This window comes from Dicentrarchus labrax, unplaced genomic scaffold, assembly GCF_905237075.1.
Source record: "Dicentrarchus labrax unplaced genomic scaffold, dlabrax2021, whole genome shotgun sequence".
Taxonomy (NCBI): domain Eukaryota; kingdom Metazoa; phylum Chordata; class Actinopteri; family Moronidae; genus Dicentrarchus; species Dicentrarchus labrax.
The window spans coordinates 24585274-24601512 of NW_026136718.1; the positions used below are offsets into that span (position 1 = coordinate 24585274).

The following is a 16239-nucleotide window of genomic DNA, read 5'->3' on the forward strand; positions in this document are numbered from 1 at the left end:
GTTGCTGTTGGATTTTCAGGCTGTTGTTACACAATTTTTCTTGGCATGTGACACTGATGAAGTATCTGCTGTGTCTGGCAATAGCAGCAGGAACATGTTGCTGAATCGTTACTGAATGATGAAAAAGCCCATCTGACCTCATCGCAACGGTCGGGCGCGCTTTGACCACATTGAGATGGTCTACATTGGGTGCGACTGGGCACAGTTTAAACTGGTAATGGAAGTCCAGATCAACACCAAATTGTTTGACTCATTTTGGCCAAAACTGCCAATAGAAAAGCCCCGATAGTGACTTAAAGCTGCATTCATCACTTTTTGGCCAAAAAACATCAAAACAAACAGACGGACAAACAGCCACAGTTTTGGCTAATGGTTAAATGTTACGGCTAATGTGTTACCAAACACCTGGCTACTTTCACATCTAGCATGTATAAATAAATAAGTAAATACAAAGTCCACAGCAGAGTAATAAAAAAGTTAAAATGTATAAATAGAAAAAGGGGATAAAACAGATAAATAGCTCTTTAAAAAAGCTAACTAAAACGGTTGCTAAAATGTAGCTCGATGTTTGACTTTCTTCACCAGCTAGTTGCTAACTTTGTCTCTTTTGCTGAACGTTACAGAGGAGTTATTTCAGGTTTCGTTAGAGTCCAGAGGGTTGTATTTGGTAGCCCGTTGAGCTCTCAGGTAGCCAAAGTCATGATGGTGAGCTAGCAAAGAAAATAAACATGGCTGACTATTTTTCAGTCTGTGTAAACGTGGATAGCACACAAACAAAGTTACTGTCCCTGCTGAAACTAGTCCTGTTGTATAGTCAGCAAATTCAACTAAAGGAATAAATGAATAAAACTACAATTCTATTGAGAAATATCTGTTACCGTGCATCATTATTGTGCACATATAAGTTTAGATTGAGAGTATGGTGCTAGCGTTTAGTTTTCCAGTTTCAAGTGAAGAGATTAGATTATCATTATTACTATTATTATTATTATTATTATTGTAGATAGTAATAAAAAAATGAATTATCCTTTTTCAGTGTTATAACTCGTTTCCACTTTTACTTATATATATATATAAAAGCAGTTTAAACTATCACACTGGCGATATTTGGTTGCTTCCTGTGAGCCAGCCTAAACTCCAATAATACCGCGTGGCACTTGGAGACACAGGAAAAAACCAGGTTGTTTCGAGGAGGGGCCTGCAGTCAGATTTCGGAGGGCGACCCCTAACATCCTGTTTTTGCCGCTGCTCTACACACGCAGCGGCAGTACGCGAGCACAGGGAGAGGCCCATCCACATGAGCTACAGATCATCTGCCGAGCTGTGGGAAGTCCGAGTTATGCCTCCCTACTATCTCAGCATCCTTCCCAGCAATAGGGAAAAAAAGGAGAAGCTAAACAAGCAAAAGTTTTTCCTCTGAGTCGCGAAAAAGAGGAGTCGACATGGATGAAAAGGAGCTGTTTGTGTGAATAAACGAAAGGACTGGCGCAAACCCCTCTTCAACACGGTAAAAGAATGATAACATAGCTAGCACTTTGTGTTGCTTTTTGTATGAGAGGACACGAAAACCTCAACTGTGGGAAAGTTTGAAGCAGGGACTGGCTATGGCGCGGGAGACCGAAGACCCCGGGATGGCCAAAGCCTCAAAAGTCAAAAGGCAAAGAAAGAAGAAAACTAAGGAGAACAAAACAAGGACTGTGCACGCAAACTTACTCTATGATAACGCCAAAGGGGAGGAAAACCCAAACCGACACTATGCAAACAACAAGATTAAGACGACTAAATACACTGTGCTGTCTTTCCTGCCAAAGAACCTTTTTGAACAGTTTCATAGGTTTGCCAATGTTTACTTTGTTTTCATCGCTTTGCTGAATTTTGTTCCAGTTGTCAATGCGTTTCAGCCAGAACTGGCCCTGGCTCCTGTCGTTTTTATTCTGTCTGTCACTGCCATCAAAGACTTATGGGAGGACTACAGGAGACACAGGTCGGATAAAGAAATCAATCACATGGATTGTCTGGTCTACAGCAGGTAAGTTGGGCCTAAACCCCCCGGCAACGTCCAGCTGTTGCTGAAACCTTGTGTTTGTGTTTGTGTGTGTGTTTGTGTGTGTGTGTGTGTGTAGATATTTGTCCCCATCCTACAATCTGCCCTTCCTCAGTGCATCTCACACACATTCACAGCAGCTGATCAGGGCAGAGAGTGAAGAACAATCAAGACACACTCTCTTTACTTTCTCGCCAGATCATGCAAGCTGGCCTTCATGCTGGAGCCCAGCTGTCAGCCTCCTAGTCTCTCAGTTTGTGGGTCCAGGATGGGAAAAAAAAACAAACATTTCAGGCCTGAGAGTTAAACCTGGCTAACACATGAGGAATAAGTATCACACGTGGAATCCAAAAGTCCAGTAAACCTGTCTTTCAGGGAGGTGTGAAACAGTTTCTCTGATAATACAGCTGTTGCCTCAGTGCTGTCATTATTGATTATGAGTCATTATGTCACCTGACAACCTGTTTCTCCCCCAAGCTTCCTCTACTATTAACTATTTTCCCGAGCCTGTGTGTGCAGAGTGTATTTTGCTAATGAAAAGCAGCACTGTCGTCCATGTACAGAGCATAATTCATGGTAATCAAAAGGCTCAGTGTTTAGTGGCTGCACAGTTTTAGCAAAGTCTTGACCCATGTTGTTCTGTCAAGGTTGGACATAATTGAATTTTCTTGTGCTTTGGCGATAGTGTACAAAACATCCTCTTTCTCAACCTGGCAACAGCTGACTCGACTAAACCGCAGCGTTATTTAATTTTTCTCAAGGTTAAATACACACTCGCTCAAACACTTTCTTTTTCCTGAGAACTTTTAACTGCAGGTCAACCATATCTAAATGGTTTACCTAATAAATCTCATCTTCAGGCGGTCAGTCTTCACGTGGCAAAGCAGAAGGAGCTTGTATTTATGATATGGGAAATTCCATTTTTATCAGAAATGCTAATATTTACAAAGTCTGAATGATGGGAACAGCCACGTGCTGGTAAATGTTTCTTCCCATTTATCATGACTGATTGGAGCAACTACAAAGGCGTAGACACACCCAGTCAAATCAGGCATTTGTACTATTACACTAATACATTTAGTTTACTGGAATGTAAATAGTTTGTTCTTAATCTGCTTTACACAGTGTGGACAACATCCGCTGCTGCTGTCTACGATCTGGAGGTCACTGAACGTCCACTTTGAGCAGTTTATCCTGCTGTTTTCTATCTAAACTGATGTATTCCTCTATAACTGGATGATTAATTAGTGAAGTGTGTGGGCCATTTTTCCTGCTCTCTCTTTACTGTAGTTATTTTGCAGTCATGCACAAAGAATGAAAGATAGATTTCACATTTAAGCAGCATTGAAGGACAGACTTTGCCAGTAGACGGCAGAAATAATGAATTTTCATCAGACAGACCGTCCTTGTTCCACTTTCTGTGTTTGTTCCAGGGAATATTTCTCATGGGTTTCGATGCAAGCTTAGAAAAACAAACGATAAAACAATCAACTAACAAAGCATATTATAGCATTTGGAGAATCTTAATACAAAAGGCACAGGACTCCCTTGATTTTCCTCTTTTCAGGACTGTCGCACTCATTTTAACGTTTAAGGGAAACTTTTCCTCCAGCGTTGTATCGTTACAGTGTGGGATGAGCATATTGCCTGCACCCAGAGCCTTTCGTGTCATCCAGCCGGTTTTTGCCGGCTCTAGGGCCGTTCAAACTACAGATTGTACATGTTTACATGCGACTGTCATCCAGTATGACAGTTGGATCGAGAGAGGGGCCGCTCACAGAACTCAAACTGTCAAACTAAGTAGAGCTGATCAAATATGAATCAAGATTGTGTTTCTGCATTTCTCGCCACAAATGTTAGAGATAATAAGAGAAAAGTCTGTGACCAGGCCGCCATTTTTTCCCACTTTTCCCAAACCAAGCAGTACGTCACCCACAGCTGGAGCTTTTGGTAGTCTGTCTGGCCCAGTGCATTCTGGTTATTGTAGGTTTTCTACCACAACAGCCCTTTTTTTCTCTGTTTTCTCTGGTCATGTAGCCCCAGTTTCAAAAATATATTTGCATCTTTCTTCTGCACAGACAGGCCAGTTCTGTGAAGAGACCATCTTTCCAGCAGTGAAAAACCCCTTCAAAGTGTTTGCAGTAGCTGTGAAGAACAAAGATCACCAGTAGAAAGAGAGCTCAGTGGTATTTCCAACAGACATAGTATTCATAGATGCACTATCTAGGTATGTTATGGTTACAGCGGGGTATATGTTTAATAAGGTGTGAAGTCAAAGATAACATAAACCATGTGCCCATTAGATTCACACGTATATAAAATGTAAATCCCCCGCAGGGAAAGTAGGTTACGTGTTTGCTAACATTTTTTCAACAGTGATTTTCTATCTTTGTGATTATCTATGGGAACTTACAGTAAGTAGTGTTTGGTTTACATTAAAAATTGATGATCAAAAAAATAGTTAACTTGATGCTTATTTATTCAGTTTGAACTGCCACTACAACTAACAGTTATTTTCATTATCAATTATTCTGCCTGTTTTCTTGATTCATTTTTTAAGATGGGAAATGTGAAATTACAGTTTATCACAGCCCAAGGTGATGTATTTAAAATTGTTCAACAGTCCAAAACCCAATAATATGACAGATATGACAAAGAAAAGCAGCAAAATCTTCAAGCGTGAGAAGCTGGAGCCAGACAATATCCGGTGTGCTTGACTACAATACATGATTGTTCATCAAAACACTCAATCAATCAATATACTATGAAAATACTTTCAATTTTCTGATGATCAACTAATATTTGAAATTCTATGCTGCATTGAAACTTTGACAATTTAAGTCTTTCACTGTAGCACAAAGTAATTTATTTAATGAAGCACTTCAGGGAACTCGCTGACTGATCAGCCCGCTGTATCAGTTAGTATATTTTTCATCTTGCTCTTACAGTCTCTGTATAAATCAGACGACTTTTTCTACAATAGTGAACTCTACAAATCTGAGTCTCTTATTGAACAATACTGTGCTCTAACTTTGGCAAGTCTATTCTTTGTCCTCAGGCTATTGATCCATTTTCAGGCAATGGAAAAATAGGGAAAAGAGCAAATGTTACTGACATAAGTTTTTAGTTTGCCGTTGTCATTTTGATTTAGTTCTGTTTGCCATCTGTTTGTCCAGTCTGCAATATAAAGTGCATGGAAACAGTCAGCATTTCAGTGACAAAATTCAAGTGAAGGCATGTTTTTATATAGTCGGGATGTGAGTCATTAATGCCAGGGGGGTTGTTATGAATAAATAACTGAGTGTTTTTTCCTTTTGTTTATAGCCTGGTGATATGCATTATTTAGCTTATTTGCTACCAGGAATATCATTGTTCACAAATGAACCCTGGTTACCACTAAAGTCTTGTCCGTTCAGAATAGTGACATCATTTACAGTATCCTTACATTACACCACACACTCATTTGTGGTAAGAAGAATAACTCTGTTGACATGGACTAGAAATAGAAAACCCTGGTGGAATTATGTTTGTTTAACCCTCTGAAAAGTGTACCCACGTCTCTGTGTATAATCCAATGAAGATGCATTGCTGTGTTTTTTTGTATTTTGACGAACATATTGAGGAAGAAGTTGAGAGGTTTATCTCTGGCTAGGTGGAATTTGGGAGTTGCTCGCAGCAGCTTTAGCGTCAACAAACATGCCGTCCTCTTTCATGCACAACATATTTGCTGTCCCGTACAGATTTATGGAAGTCGAGCTGACGCTTCTGTTTATAGAACCACCAATTATTGAAAACAATGGCTCCACATCTTACACCAGCCGTTTGCCCTCTCATTGTTCTGGCAGAGCGGAGAGAAGCTATGTGGAGAAGTACTGGAAGGAGGTGCGGGTGGGAGACTTCATCAGGCTCCGATGTAATGAGATCCTCCCCGCTGACGTTCTGCTGCTGAGCTCCAGTGACCCTGACCGCCTGTGCCACATCGAGACTGCCACACTGGACGGAGAGACCAACCTCAAGCAGAGGCAGGTCGTCCGCAGCTTCTTTGACCTGGTGAGACGGCCGCTCCTTACATTATGTTTCCATCTTGTCAAAATTGGGTCTGTGTTGGATGAGTGTAAAAATGTTATTTTTGGATTCAAAAGTTCAGCATACCCAAAATGCTGAACATTAGTTATGCTTCCAGCTGTTTCAGCATGTTACTGAATTACTCAGGTTGCCCAGACACCCAAAGTGTTCATTTAAACTACTTGTGTGTTAAATGGTTTTTCTTCTGCCGATTGGAAATAAGCATTTCCCCTGGTAGTGGGCATTTACCCATATTAAAAATACTAAATCATCATTTTCAGTTTTACTACTGTGTATATTGAAGTTGTGTCTGCAACAAGTTACTAATACCGGTCGTTGCTGTTTACCAAACCTAAAGGTTTTTTCTGCTTTTGGTGACAATTCATTTTAAGTAGTAGAATGGTAATATTGGTCATTTATGATAATTAGTTAATCAGTATAAAAATATAATAATAATATCAAGTGAAAATATGAATCATGATTTGGTTGCTTTTAACAGTTTCATATCATTAGAAATGGAGTAATTTGGATGTTTTGCCTGTTTTTGTAGAATAAAATCCATTTTTTAAAACACTGTAAGGCAACAACAATAACACCAATAGGAGTCACTTCATATAGGTTTCACATGGGCTGTAGTCTGTTTAGATGCATTGCATTATATTGAGCAATCTATATCGATGACATAAACACCTCTCAGTGTAATGCACTGTTGCTAAACTGCACAGGGCAACATCCAGTTTTAATTGGGACTCATATGGTCAGAGGTTGTTGCCCCTGCCTGAATAATCAGCTGTTTTTTTGTTTTTTGCAGGATTGTGATTTTGACCCTATAAAGTACAACAGCATAATTGAATGTGAGAAGCCCAACAATGACCTGAACAGATTCCGAGGCTACATGTGAGTACTCTCTTGTTCAGTCCGCTCTGTACATTATGTGGTTGATGGCTGCTCACAGCAACAAAAACAACGGTTTTTAACCCAAGATGCTCAGCTCATTTGTTTACTCACACTAAAGGTTTCAAGTTTCATTTTCATTTCACTGTAAATTAATGCAGTGACATTTTGAGCTCTGAAATGGAAATAATGTGAAACTGTGGTTTGTTGACAAGCCAGCAGTTTCCAACTTATAATTATGACTTAAACAGTTTTTCCAAGTCAAGATTATGATTTGCTTTCTTGGGATGTGGTGGCAGGGTTTTGCCCGTTTGACCATGCACATTTGAAGACGTATGTGCTTCCTCATGACCAGAATAAAATGAAGCAGCAGCTGCTCTGTGCAATGCGTTTACTGAAGCTGTAGTTCTTGGACCTGGACGAGAGCAGGATTGAGTATTTAGCAACAACAACTTGCCCCTCTCTCTCAGCTGATATCCTGTGTTACACCTTACTTCCATTGCAGTAGAAGTGCAGGATATGCTTTTGACAGATAAGACCAAGTTTCATTCAATGATTAAGACCATCCTTGTTCTCATACTTTGTCCCTTTCCCTTATTAATCCCATTTAAGCTAATTGCTATTTAGCTTGTGGATATTGTACTAACCAGTATGTGACTAGTGATATCTGTTCATCCATATTTAGTGTTTTATGTTTGTCAACCAGCTTTTGATATTACACTTAACTGCTGTAGTACATAGTTGTTTAGTATCTCCCGGAGGAGGAAGAGTTATCTTGGCTTGTTTTGGAGACTAAAACCTCACAACCGAAAGGCTAGGTTACAACTGGAGATGTGGGGTTTGAGAGACATGGGCATTTAAAAGAAAGGTGCTACTGAGTTGCTTAAAGGTAAATGTAGATATAGTACAGAATATCTCAGCATCTGCTGCTTTGATTTGAACCTTTTTAATCTGTCTCTTGTGAGTGTCCCAACATTGTGGAAATGCAATTCTAAATTGCTTTAAGAACTTGGATACCCCTCTGCTTCAGTTAGCAGTAATGCAGTACAAATTGGGTTATTTGATGCCTGCAGTGTAATATGTTAGACTTTAATGTGAAGTTTTAAAGTCTACATAAATAAATAAAGTCTCTGTTGTCTGCCTGGCAACTTCATGGTGATAACAAGACTCCAGACAGTCACTACACCCGGCCAAGACATAGTTCATTTTTACACTTCAGTTTAAACAAACAAGGTAAAGTGTGTAAATCAGTGCACTTAAGAGGTTCTGGTAGGCAGATATGATTTATTTATTACCTTTTGACAAAGACAGGCTAGCCCCTGTTTCCAGTCTCTGTGATAAGCTAAGATACCCATCTGCTGGTTCTAGCTTCATATTGATCGTACAGACAGCAAATAAGCGCATTTCCCAAAAATGTTGGAACTATTCCATAGGCATATTCATGGTCTTGTTTATCAGTAGGATGTGGCATGTTTGCTCCCTGCTATTGTTAGGGTTTTCAGAGACCTGGACTTACGCCAGGTCAGTCTACTCAGTCTTTTGGTGTGTTGGATAAGTCTGTATGAGGCAGAAGATTAGAAACATACAGTAAAGTGGCTGCTCTGACCCACACTCACATGATTATGACATTTATTCTTTGCTCAGAAGGAGACCAGATGCTGCAGGCATTCAGTTGCCAGGCTACAGTGGAGCACAGGGCACAGAAGCAGAGTTGAGGAGGGGGGCAGTTGTCTCAGCAGTGTTTTATTACATTACGGGCAATGGCACCAAGTCTAATCTCACTACCTTTCTGGGAGTGAGATTAGACTCAGTGTCTCTGAGTGTTATCCTATGAACTAGGATGAGCTGTGTGTGAACTACGCTGCTCGGCGCTCAGGGACACGGTTATTAACCCTTGTGTTGTCTTAACTTATTGTATACACTACTTGTCCTAAGGGTCAAAAATGACCCTCCTTCACTAAACTTCTAAAATACAGCAGCTTGATTGCATTTTAAACCCCAAATCTATTTTGCATTAAGAAATCATTCAACTGTGTGAATATCTAGGTTTTTCCTCTTCACAGTGCAAGAAAACTGTGTTTAATCAGTGGAATCCACTCGTTTTTATTACATACCTTACATAATTGTTTTCTTTACTAAAGTATTGGTTTATTATTAATATTATTATTATTTTATTATTATTATTATTATTGCTAAAGGTACTGCATAAGTGCAAACATATTTTTTAGCAAACTATATCAATTGTGTAAGAAAGTACAAGAAATGTGGAAAAGTTTTTAATTAATTTTATTATAGAGAAACAAGTTATTATTATAGTATATTATGCTGTACAAGAAAATAGTATCCTTTTTTGAACCATTGCCCCCACCTCACAACAAAAATAAAACGTGAAGCACATTCAGTAAATCAATCAACTCTAAGTAATACATGTGGGACAGTAGGCAAGTTTGTGTGCATGGACTTTGCAGATGTATTTCTCACATGTGCAGCACATCGTACATGTTTTACAGTCCTTCTTTGGGGGGCAGAATTAGCGTCTCCTCTTTCCCTCCCTGGCTGCTGCCTCAGGTGGATCAGGACAAGATTCAGCCCCCTAAACAGCTTTCACAAGTTCTGCAGATGCTGCTGTGCAGGGGAGGCACTCCCTTTTTTGAATGTATGGGGCAACAAGTGCCTTTCCCAGCTGCTCCAGGAACATCCTCCTCTTTTGCCGCTTTTCTGGCATCCAGGGATGGGGATGTTGGGGTTGATCTTCTTCCATATCACAAAGGCATTGTATGAGGACACATCAATGATGTTATGGAAGATGACCAGGGGCCAGCGGGCAGTCTTCCTCCTGCAGCTGGAAGTTCTGTAAGCACCTTGTTCAGGTTGTCCACACCCCCTTTGTTGTGGCTGTAGTCCAGGATGATGGCTGGTTTCCTGTCCTCACCATCACTGATCTCAGCAGGTTGTGCAGTGTGCTTAAGAGGAACACAGTCTTCACCAACTGTTACTTCAGGCCCAGGGTTGTAGAGGTATGGCAGATGTTCCACCAACTTCTCCCAGACCTCTCTTCTGGCCGCAAGTGTGTCTGTCACACGCCTTGCAGGCCTTGAGTCACAATTATCAAATCGTATCATTCTTGACAAAGTATGAAAGACTTTCAGTGGCATGGTTGCAGGAAAATTGCCCTTCCACTCTCTGCATCCCAAAAACTAGATGCAGCCTCACCTCGGGACCTGTACACACCTGCTAGGATTAGCAGCCCGATGTAGGACGCAGGTCAATCTTATCCATCATTTTCATTCATTTTCATGTCTCCATATTTAAGGAAACCCTCCAAATTTGTCATCTCCTGGATGATTTTTTCTATGGCTGGTGTGATGAACATGCTGAATGTTGAGATGATATCCTGGGCATGGGCAACTGCATATCTTGTGGGCCCTGGAGTCATCCTTCTGACATTCTGCCATCCTGCCCTGGTTGTCATATGGTGACCAGGACCATGTTATTTTTCCATTCTTTGACAAAGATGTCTCTCTTTTAGCCTGGGGGATTTCTTCTTCATCTGAAGATGATTCGTCATGCTCTGGGTCGTATTCTTCCCCATCTTCTTCTTCAGATACATCCTCCTGCTCTAAATCACCGTGTGTGTGTGTGTGTGTGTGTGTGTGTGTGTGTGTGTGTGTGTGTGTGTGTGTGTGTGTGTGTGTGTGTGTGTGTGTGTGTGTGTGTGTGTGTGTGTGTGTGTGTGTGTGTGTGTGTGTGGGTGGTTTTTTTTCTGTAGTATGAAAATGATTTTATTAATGCGGGGTCAAAAATGACACCTAAACTAAATGTACCCTGTTGGTGTGCAGATTTCATGGAAATTAGTGCTGTCAAACCATTAAAATATTTAATCGCGATAACTCGCAGTTAATCTCACATTTTTATCTATTCTAAATGTCCCTTGATTTCTTTTTGTCCCATTATTTTTTTTCTCATTTTAATGCTCTTATCAACATGGAAAAGTGGATCGGCTTGCTTTGTGCAAATGTTGTTTTTATTGGAAAATCATCCATTGTCGCCTGGCTCTGGCGAGGGGGCGGAGAATTCGAATCAGCTGTGTGTTTGGCCATCAAGTGGTATTTCAGACTGGACGTGCTGCGATGATAGCTCAGTTCACAACAACAAAACACACAGATCACTTTGGTCTTGTCAATGGAACCATTTGGCAACTTTTTAAAAGTAAACTTTCCATTCAGAATATTATTGGCATCCATTTCGGCGTCTCGCGCTCGCCATCCACTCACAACGTAACGTCTACTACTCTTAAACAAGTTTGTGCGGCGTGCCTGTTGATTTGTTTCCAGTCTAGCTAGATCCGGTGTGGTGTTGTAGTTTTTCTAACGTTACTAGTTGTTGCAACAGCATGTGAAAAAAAAACTACAAAGTGTGCTAGGCCAAAACGAAAGTTAATCTTGCGATAAAAAAATTGACGCCTGTTTAACTGACAGCACTAATGGAAATATGAACAAAGGCAATGTTTAACTTTTTCTCATTTTGGGGTCATTCTAGGAAAAGTCATTGAAGTTTAAGTTAAAAAGATCATTAAGGGGGTTTCCCATGCTGTTAAACATAGTGGCGGGTCATTTTTGACCCCTAAGACAACACGAGGGTTTGGTGGTGACGTGTCAGTGGGCCTGCTGTCAGAGGCCAAAGGATGAACATTCCTGTTAGTAAACATGCTGACAGTTGCATTACTCTGAGAGAGGCTACAGCAGAGATGGATGAGTGCTGCTTCCAGCTAAAGGTTGTGGGGCCTATTAACTCATACACTTGTAATCCTTGATTTAGTAATGGGATTAAGGCTGACATTAAAAGCTCAACCCCCCTCCCACAACAGGCACATTTGCCCGTCATTTAATACAGCTCAACATACATCTCACTTATAGTTAAAAAGCCTTTCCTAATCGGGGTTTGAACTCCCTTTGTGGGCTGGCTAAGAGCTGAATTCAGTCTTTGTATGACACTGACGCTGTAAATGAGCCTGCGAGTTTTACACTTAAGAGTCTGAAGTGGGATCTGAGGGCCAGCCATGAAGCAGTGAATTGCCCGACTGACTGTAAGCTCAAGGGGTTTCTGTTGGGCGGTGCTTCTATATCAGAGGGAATTTGTGCTGAGATAAGGGCTCCTGGTGAGGGAAGACCATGATGCTTCAGAGCGTGATCGATTGAGGTGCTCAGTAGAATAAACTGATGTTGTCTTGGGGGCTCTGGTGTAGAGAGATACTTACTTATTTCTCCTGGACCATCAGTGTTTTTGACCAGAGTGTGAAGACATAACCGTGATCATTTTGCCTTTGTTTGATAACCTTTTGGACAAGTGCTTATAGTAATTTTTATGCATCTTCTAACTTGACAGAATCCATCGAAGTGGCAGAAGAGATGCACTTTACAAAGAGAACCTGCTGCTGAGAGGCTGCACCATCCGCAACACAGAAGAGGCTGTGGGAATAGTCATTTACGCAGGTTGGCCTCCAAATTAACCCTGTTGTCAGCTGTCACACTCCATAATTGACCTCTGACCTGCCGCTGCTAACATGCCGTGTGTCTTTGCAGGTCACGAGACCAAAGCCATGCTAAACAACAACGGCCCGCGCTACAAGCGCAGTAAACTGGAGAGACAGATGAATGTAGACGTGTTCTGGTGTGTCATCATCCTGCTGGTCATGTGCCTGTTTGCTGCTGTTGGTGCGTAGCACTTTAAACTGTTGTTTTGTGGTTTCTGTTAAAACAATTCAATTTAAAACCTGCATTTATTTATCTCTATTGTGAAAGAGTAAAGAAAGTCTCTCTTTGTATTGCATTTTTTACTGTGCTTTTTATTTATATCCTGTCATTCCAGTGTTTATTTGAGTTGACCTTGTGGTGTTGCTGTTCCAGGTCATGGGCTGTGGATGTTTCAGTACGGAGATAAGAGACCTGTGTTCGATGTTCTTAGTCCAGATGGGACAGACTTATCACCCATCATGTCCGCTATTTATCTCTTCCTTACTATGATCATCGTCTTTCAGGTATGAAACACAGAGAAGCTTAAAGAAACAAAAGCACAGATAACGATATAAACAAGACACACAGTATCATTAAGCTTGAAATGTTGCACACAAGCATCGCTGTAAATAAATGGAATAGTGTGTCTCCCCCCAGGGTGTGTGACCTCTAGATCTTTATCTTCACACTTAATCTGCAGTGAGAAACTGCAAAACAATCTTTATAATAGAGGATCAAAATAGGAAAAAGTGCCTCCTGACAGCTATTGATTTGGTTGATTTGTGGTTGGGTTTTTTTGCTTGCATGCAAAAATGTCAGTGAAAAAATGTCAGCCTGTCCTGTGTCAGATGTAGCAGCTAGTTCCCCTGCTATCTGCAAACTTTTGAAATTAATGAGAAGTCAGTGACGATAGCAGATTCACTGTACAAACCGTAACTGTTTGAGGTTGGAGACGTACCAGTATTGCCAGACATTGCTTGATACACTTTCAAATAAACACATGACTCTGTTGGCATTCAGGCACGGGGAGAGTGTACAGGCTGAACTACCCTCCCAAAAGCTATGACTCACTTCTCCGGAACTACTTTCCAGAAATGTGGCCTGGAAATGTCTCACTCGGGATTACACCCACATTTCTTTAAACAATCAAACATATACCTACTACACTTGTATATCATTTCCTAAATTATTCATATTTTGACTTTTGGCAAGGAAAAAACTGAAAAGCTTGAACAGTAATTCCCAAACTTTTTTTGTCAGACATTCTCCCACAGATCTGTTAAATGAACTCGTCCTTGATCCCATGAATTTCATCCATTTATCCATTACCTTTAGTTAACTATTTAAACCGTTTAATTATTAATTTTAGTTAACCACTTCAACTATTTATCCACTACTTTTAGTAAAACTTGAACCATTAATCTTTAACTTTGCTCACTATTTAATCCATTCTTCATTACTTTAGCTGTCTATTTTAGCCATTGTACCATTACTTTAATTTTACTTTATTTATTACTTTTAGTGAGCTATGTGTTTTAAACATTTGTCCAGGGCACAAGATTTGCACCACATTACCAGCTAAATGCTGTAAAATATGTAAGTGGCAGATAGATTTGCTTCACTCACCACTGGCTGGTAAAAATCTTTCATTTTTCTTTGAACATTCACTAGATATTTGGTTGGTGGACATAAAAGTTAGCTTTGCACACTGCATTTAGCATTTTGAGTGTTTATCCATCCCTTTCACTATTTCAACTGTTACTTTCAGCTATTTTAACCATTTATCCATCACTTTTAGCTAACTGTTTCAACTTGTGCTTGCTCACTAACTAGTTTTCACATACTTCAAACTCTTCAGGTGTGACAGTTGACTCTGTGTGAATATATTTTTCCGAATCTTAATTCCTATTTTTTCAAATTAGTTGATATACTCAACAATCTTTCCACAAACCCCCAATAATCTGCAGAAGAACCCACTGGGCCTACAAGTACTCCTGATTGGGAATCACTGCTTTCAAATGAAAATACTGTAAATGTCTGACACAGTAGGCTGGAAAAACTCATAACCAGCACTGCCTCCTCTCTAACAGGAACTCCTTTCCTTCCTAGGTGCTGATACCCATCTCCCTTTTTGTGTCGATTGAGATTGTCAAGATCTGCCAAGTGTACTTCATCCATCAGGACATGGAGCTGTACGATGAGGAGACAGACTCTCACCTGCAGTGCAGAGCTCTGAATATCACTGAGGATCTCGGCCAGATGCAATACATCTTCTCTGACAAGACAGGCACGCTGACTGAGAACAAGATGGTGTTTCGCCGCTGCACTGTGGCAGGGGTGGAGTACTCCCATGATGCCAATGGTGAGACAATCCAGCACACACTCCCTTATCAAAACAGCTAGCAGTCCTTGCCTTTTAAAGTCACTCTTAATGATGCGTGTGTGTTATCCAGCTAGGAGACTTGCTATGTACCAGGAGATGGATTCTGAGGAAGAAGAATGTACGTCTCACGGCGGGACCCTGCCCAGACGGGACAGTGTGACCAGCCACCAGAGCGCCCGGGTGGTGCTGCGCTCTCAGAGCACAAAGTCCCACCGCAGGACGGGCAGCAGGGCGGAGGCCAAACGAGCCAGCATCCTGTCTAAGCACACAGCCTTCAGCAGCCCCATGGTCAGTGCGCCTCACCTTCACACATTTCTCGTACTCTGTGCTGTCCGCTGATAAACCGTCCTCTGACCTGCAGGAGAAAGATATCACCCCCGACCCTCAGCTCTTAGACAAAGTCAATGAATGCAGCAGTCAGATGGACTTTATGCGCTTCCACAGCCAGCCCATGTCCCAGCTGCCCTCTGACCTCGCTGACGTCATTGATTTCTTCATCGCTCTCACCATCTGCAACACGGTGGTGGTGTCTTCCCCCAACCAGCCCAGGCAGAAGGTACAACTCACCTCAACAAAATCTATCCAGTCAAACCATCTTCAGGTCAATAAGGGGTTTCCCATAACCATTTAGAAATGAGGACGTTGACTTGAGATCGGCTCTCAGATAGTTTATTATTTTAGTTTATTTTATTGCACTGATTTTAATCAGTTTATATATTTTACTATATTTAGAGCTCTTATGTTCACAGTTCCAGGTTCGTGTTTGACTTACATTTCTTACACAGAGAGAGAGAGAGAGAGAGAGAGAGAGAGAGAGAATTGTCTTGTCTAACTAGCAGGCAAAGTGGTCCTTGTGTTTAATTACTACAATAGATGTGTCTCTACGACTGGTGAAGAAGCTAAACTTATAATATAGGGCTGCCTAGGTTTCAGTGACAGGGCACTCTTGCAGGAGTAAACAGAAAACTAACAGGACTGATGCTTCATCATTTCATCCCCTATCAGAGTGTCTTCATGCACTTCAGTGTATCACTGCAAATCAAGTGATGATAAATAAGTCAGCCTATACTAGAAAATATTAAATAATGTGGAATAAACACAATGCGTTTAGCAGCTTTTTCTCACCACCGGAGTATTTGAATAACATAACAACATAACAAGATTCATGGTGCTGTAATAACCTTTCACAGTCCTCTATAAAAAATGTTTCTTTTTTGGGTCAGTTTTGCCTTTATAACATTAACAGGAAAGGAGAGAGGGTATGACATGCGAAAAAAAGTCCTAGCCCCTGTCCGCGGGACATAAATAGACCCTTAGGCCAGTCCAACCTGGGTCGGGAC

The 16239-nt window shown here is 40.9% G+C and overlaps 1 protein-coding gene across 1 annotated transcript in view; it reads left to right on the forward strand.

Annotated features, from left to right (window-relative positions):
• Positions 1 to 1240: 1240 nt before the first annotated feature.
• Positions 1241 to 16239, forward strand: part of atp10a (ATPase phospholipid transporting 10A) — a 33358-nt gene continuing 18359 nt past the window's right edge. Inside the window, exons 1-9 of the mRNA XM_051377242.1 lie at positions 1241 to 2029; positions 5890 to 6094; positions 6921 to 7006; positions 12389 to 12495; positions 12586 to 12717; positions 12910 to 13040; positions 14626 to 14878; positions 14970 to 15187; positions 15261 to 15455. Coding sequence (XP_051233202.1) covers positions 1605 to 2029; positions 5890 to 6094; positions 6921 to 7006; positions 12389 to 12495; positions 12586 to 12717; positions 12910 to 13040; positions 14626 to 14878; positions 14970 to 15187; positions 15261 to 15455 — 1752 coding nt within the window. The 5' untranslated portion in view covers positions 1241 to 1604. The remainder of the gene's footprint in view (positions 2030 to 5889; positions 6095 to 6920; positions 7007 to 12388; positions 12496 to 12585; positions 12718 to 12909; positions 13041 to 14625; positions 14879 to 14969; positions 15188 to 15260; positions 15456 to 16239) is intronic.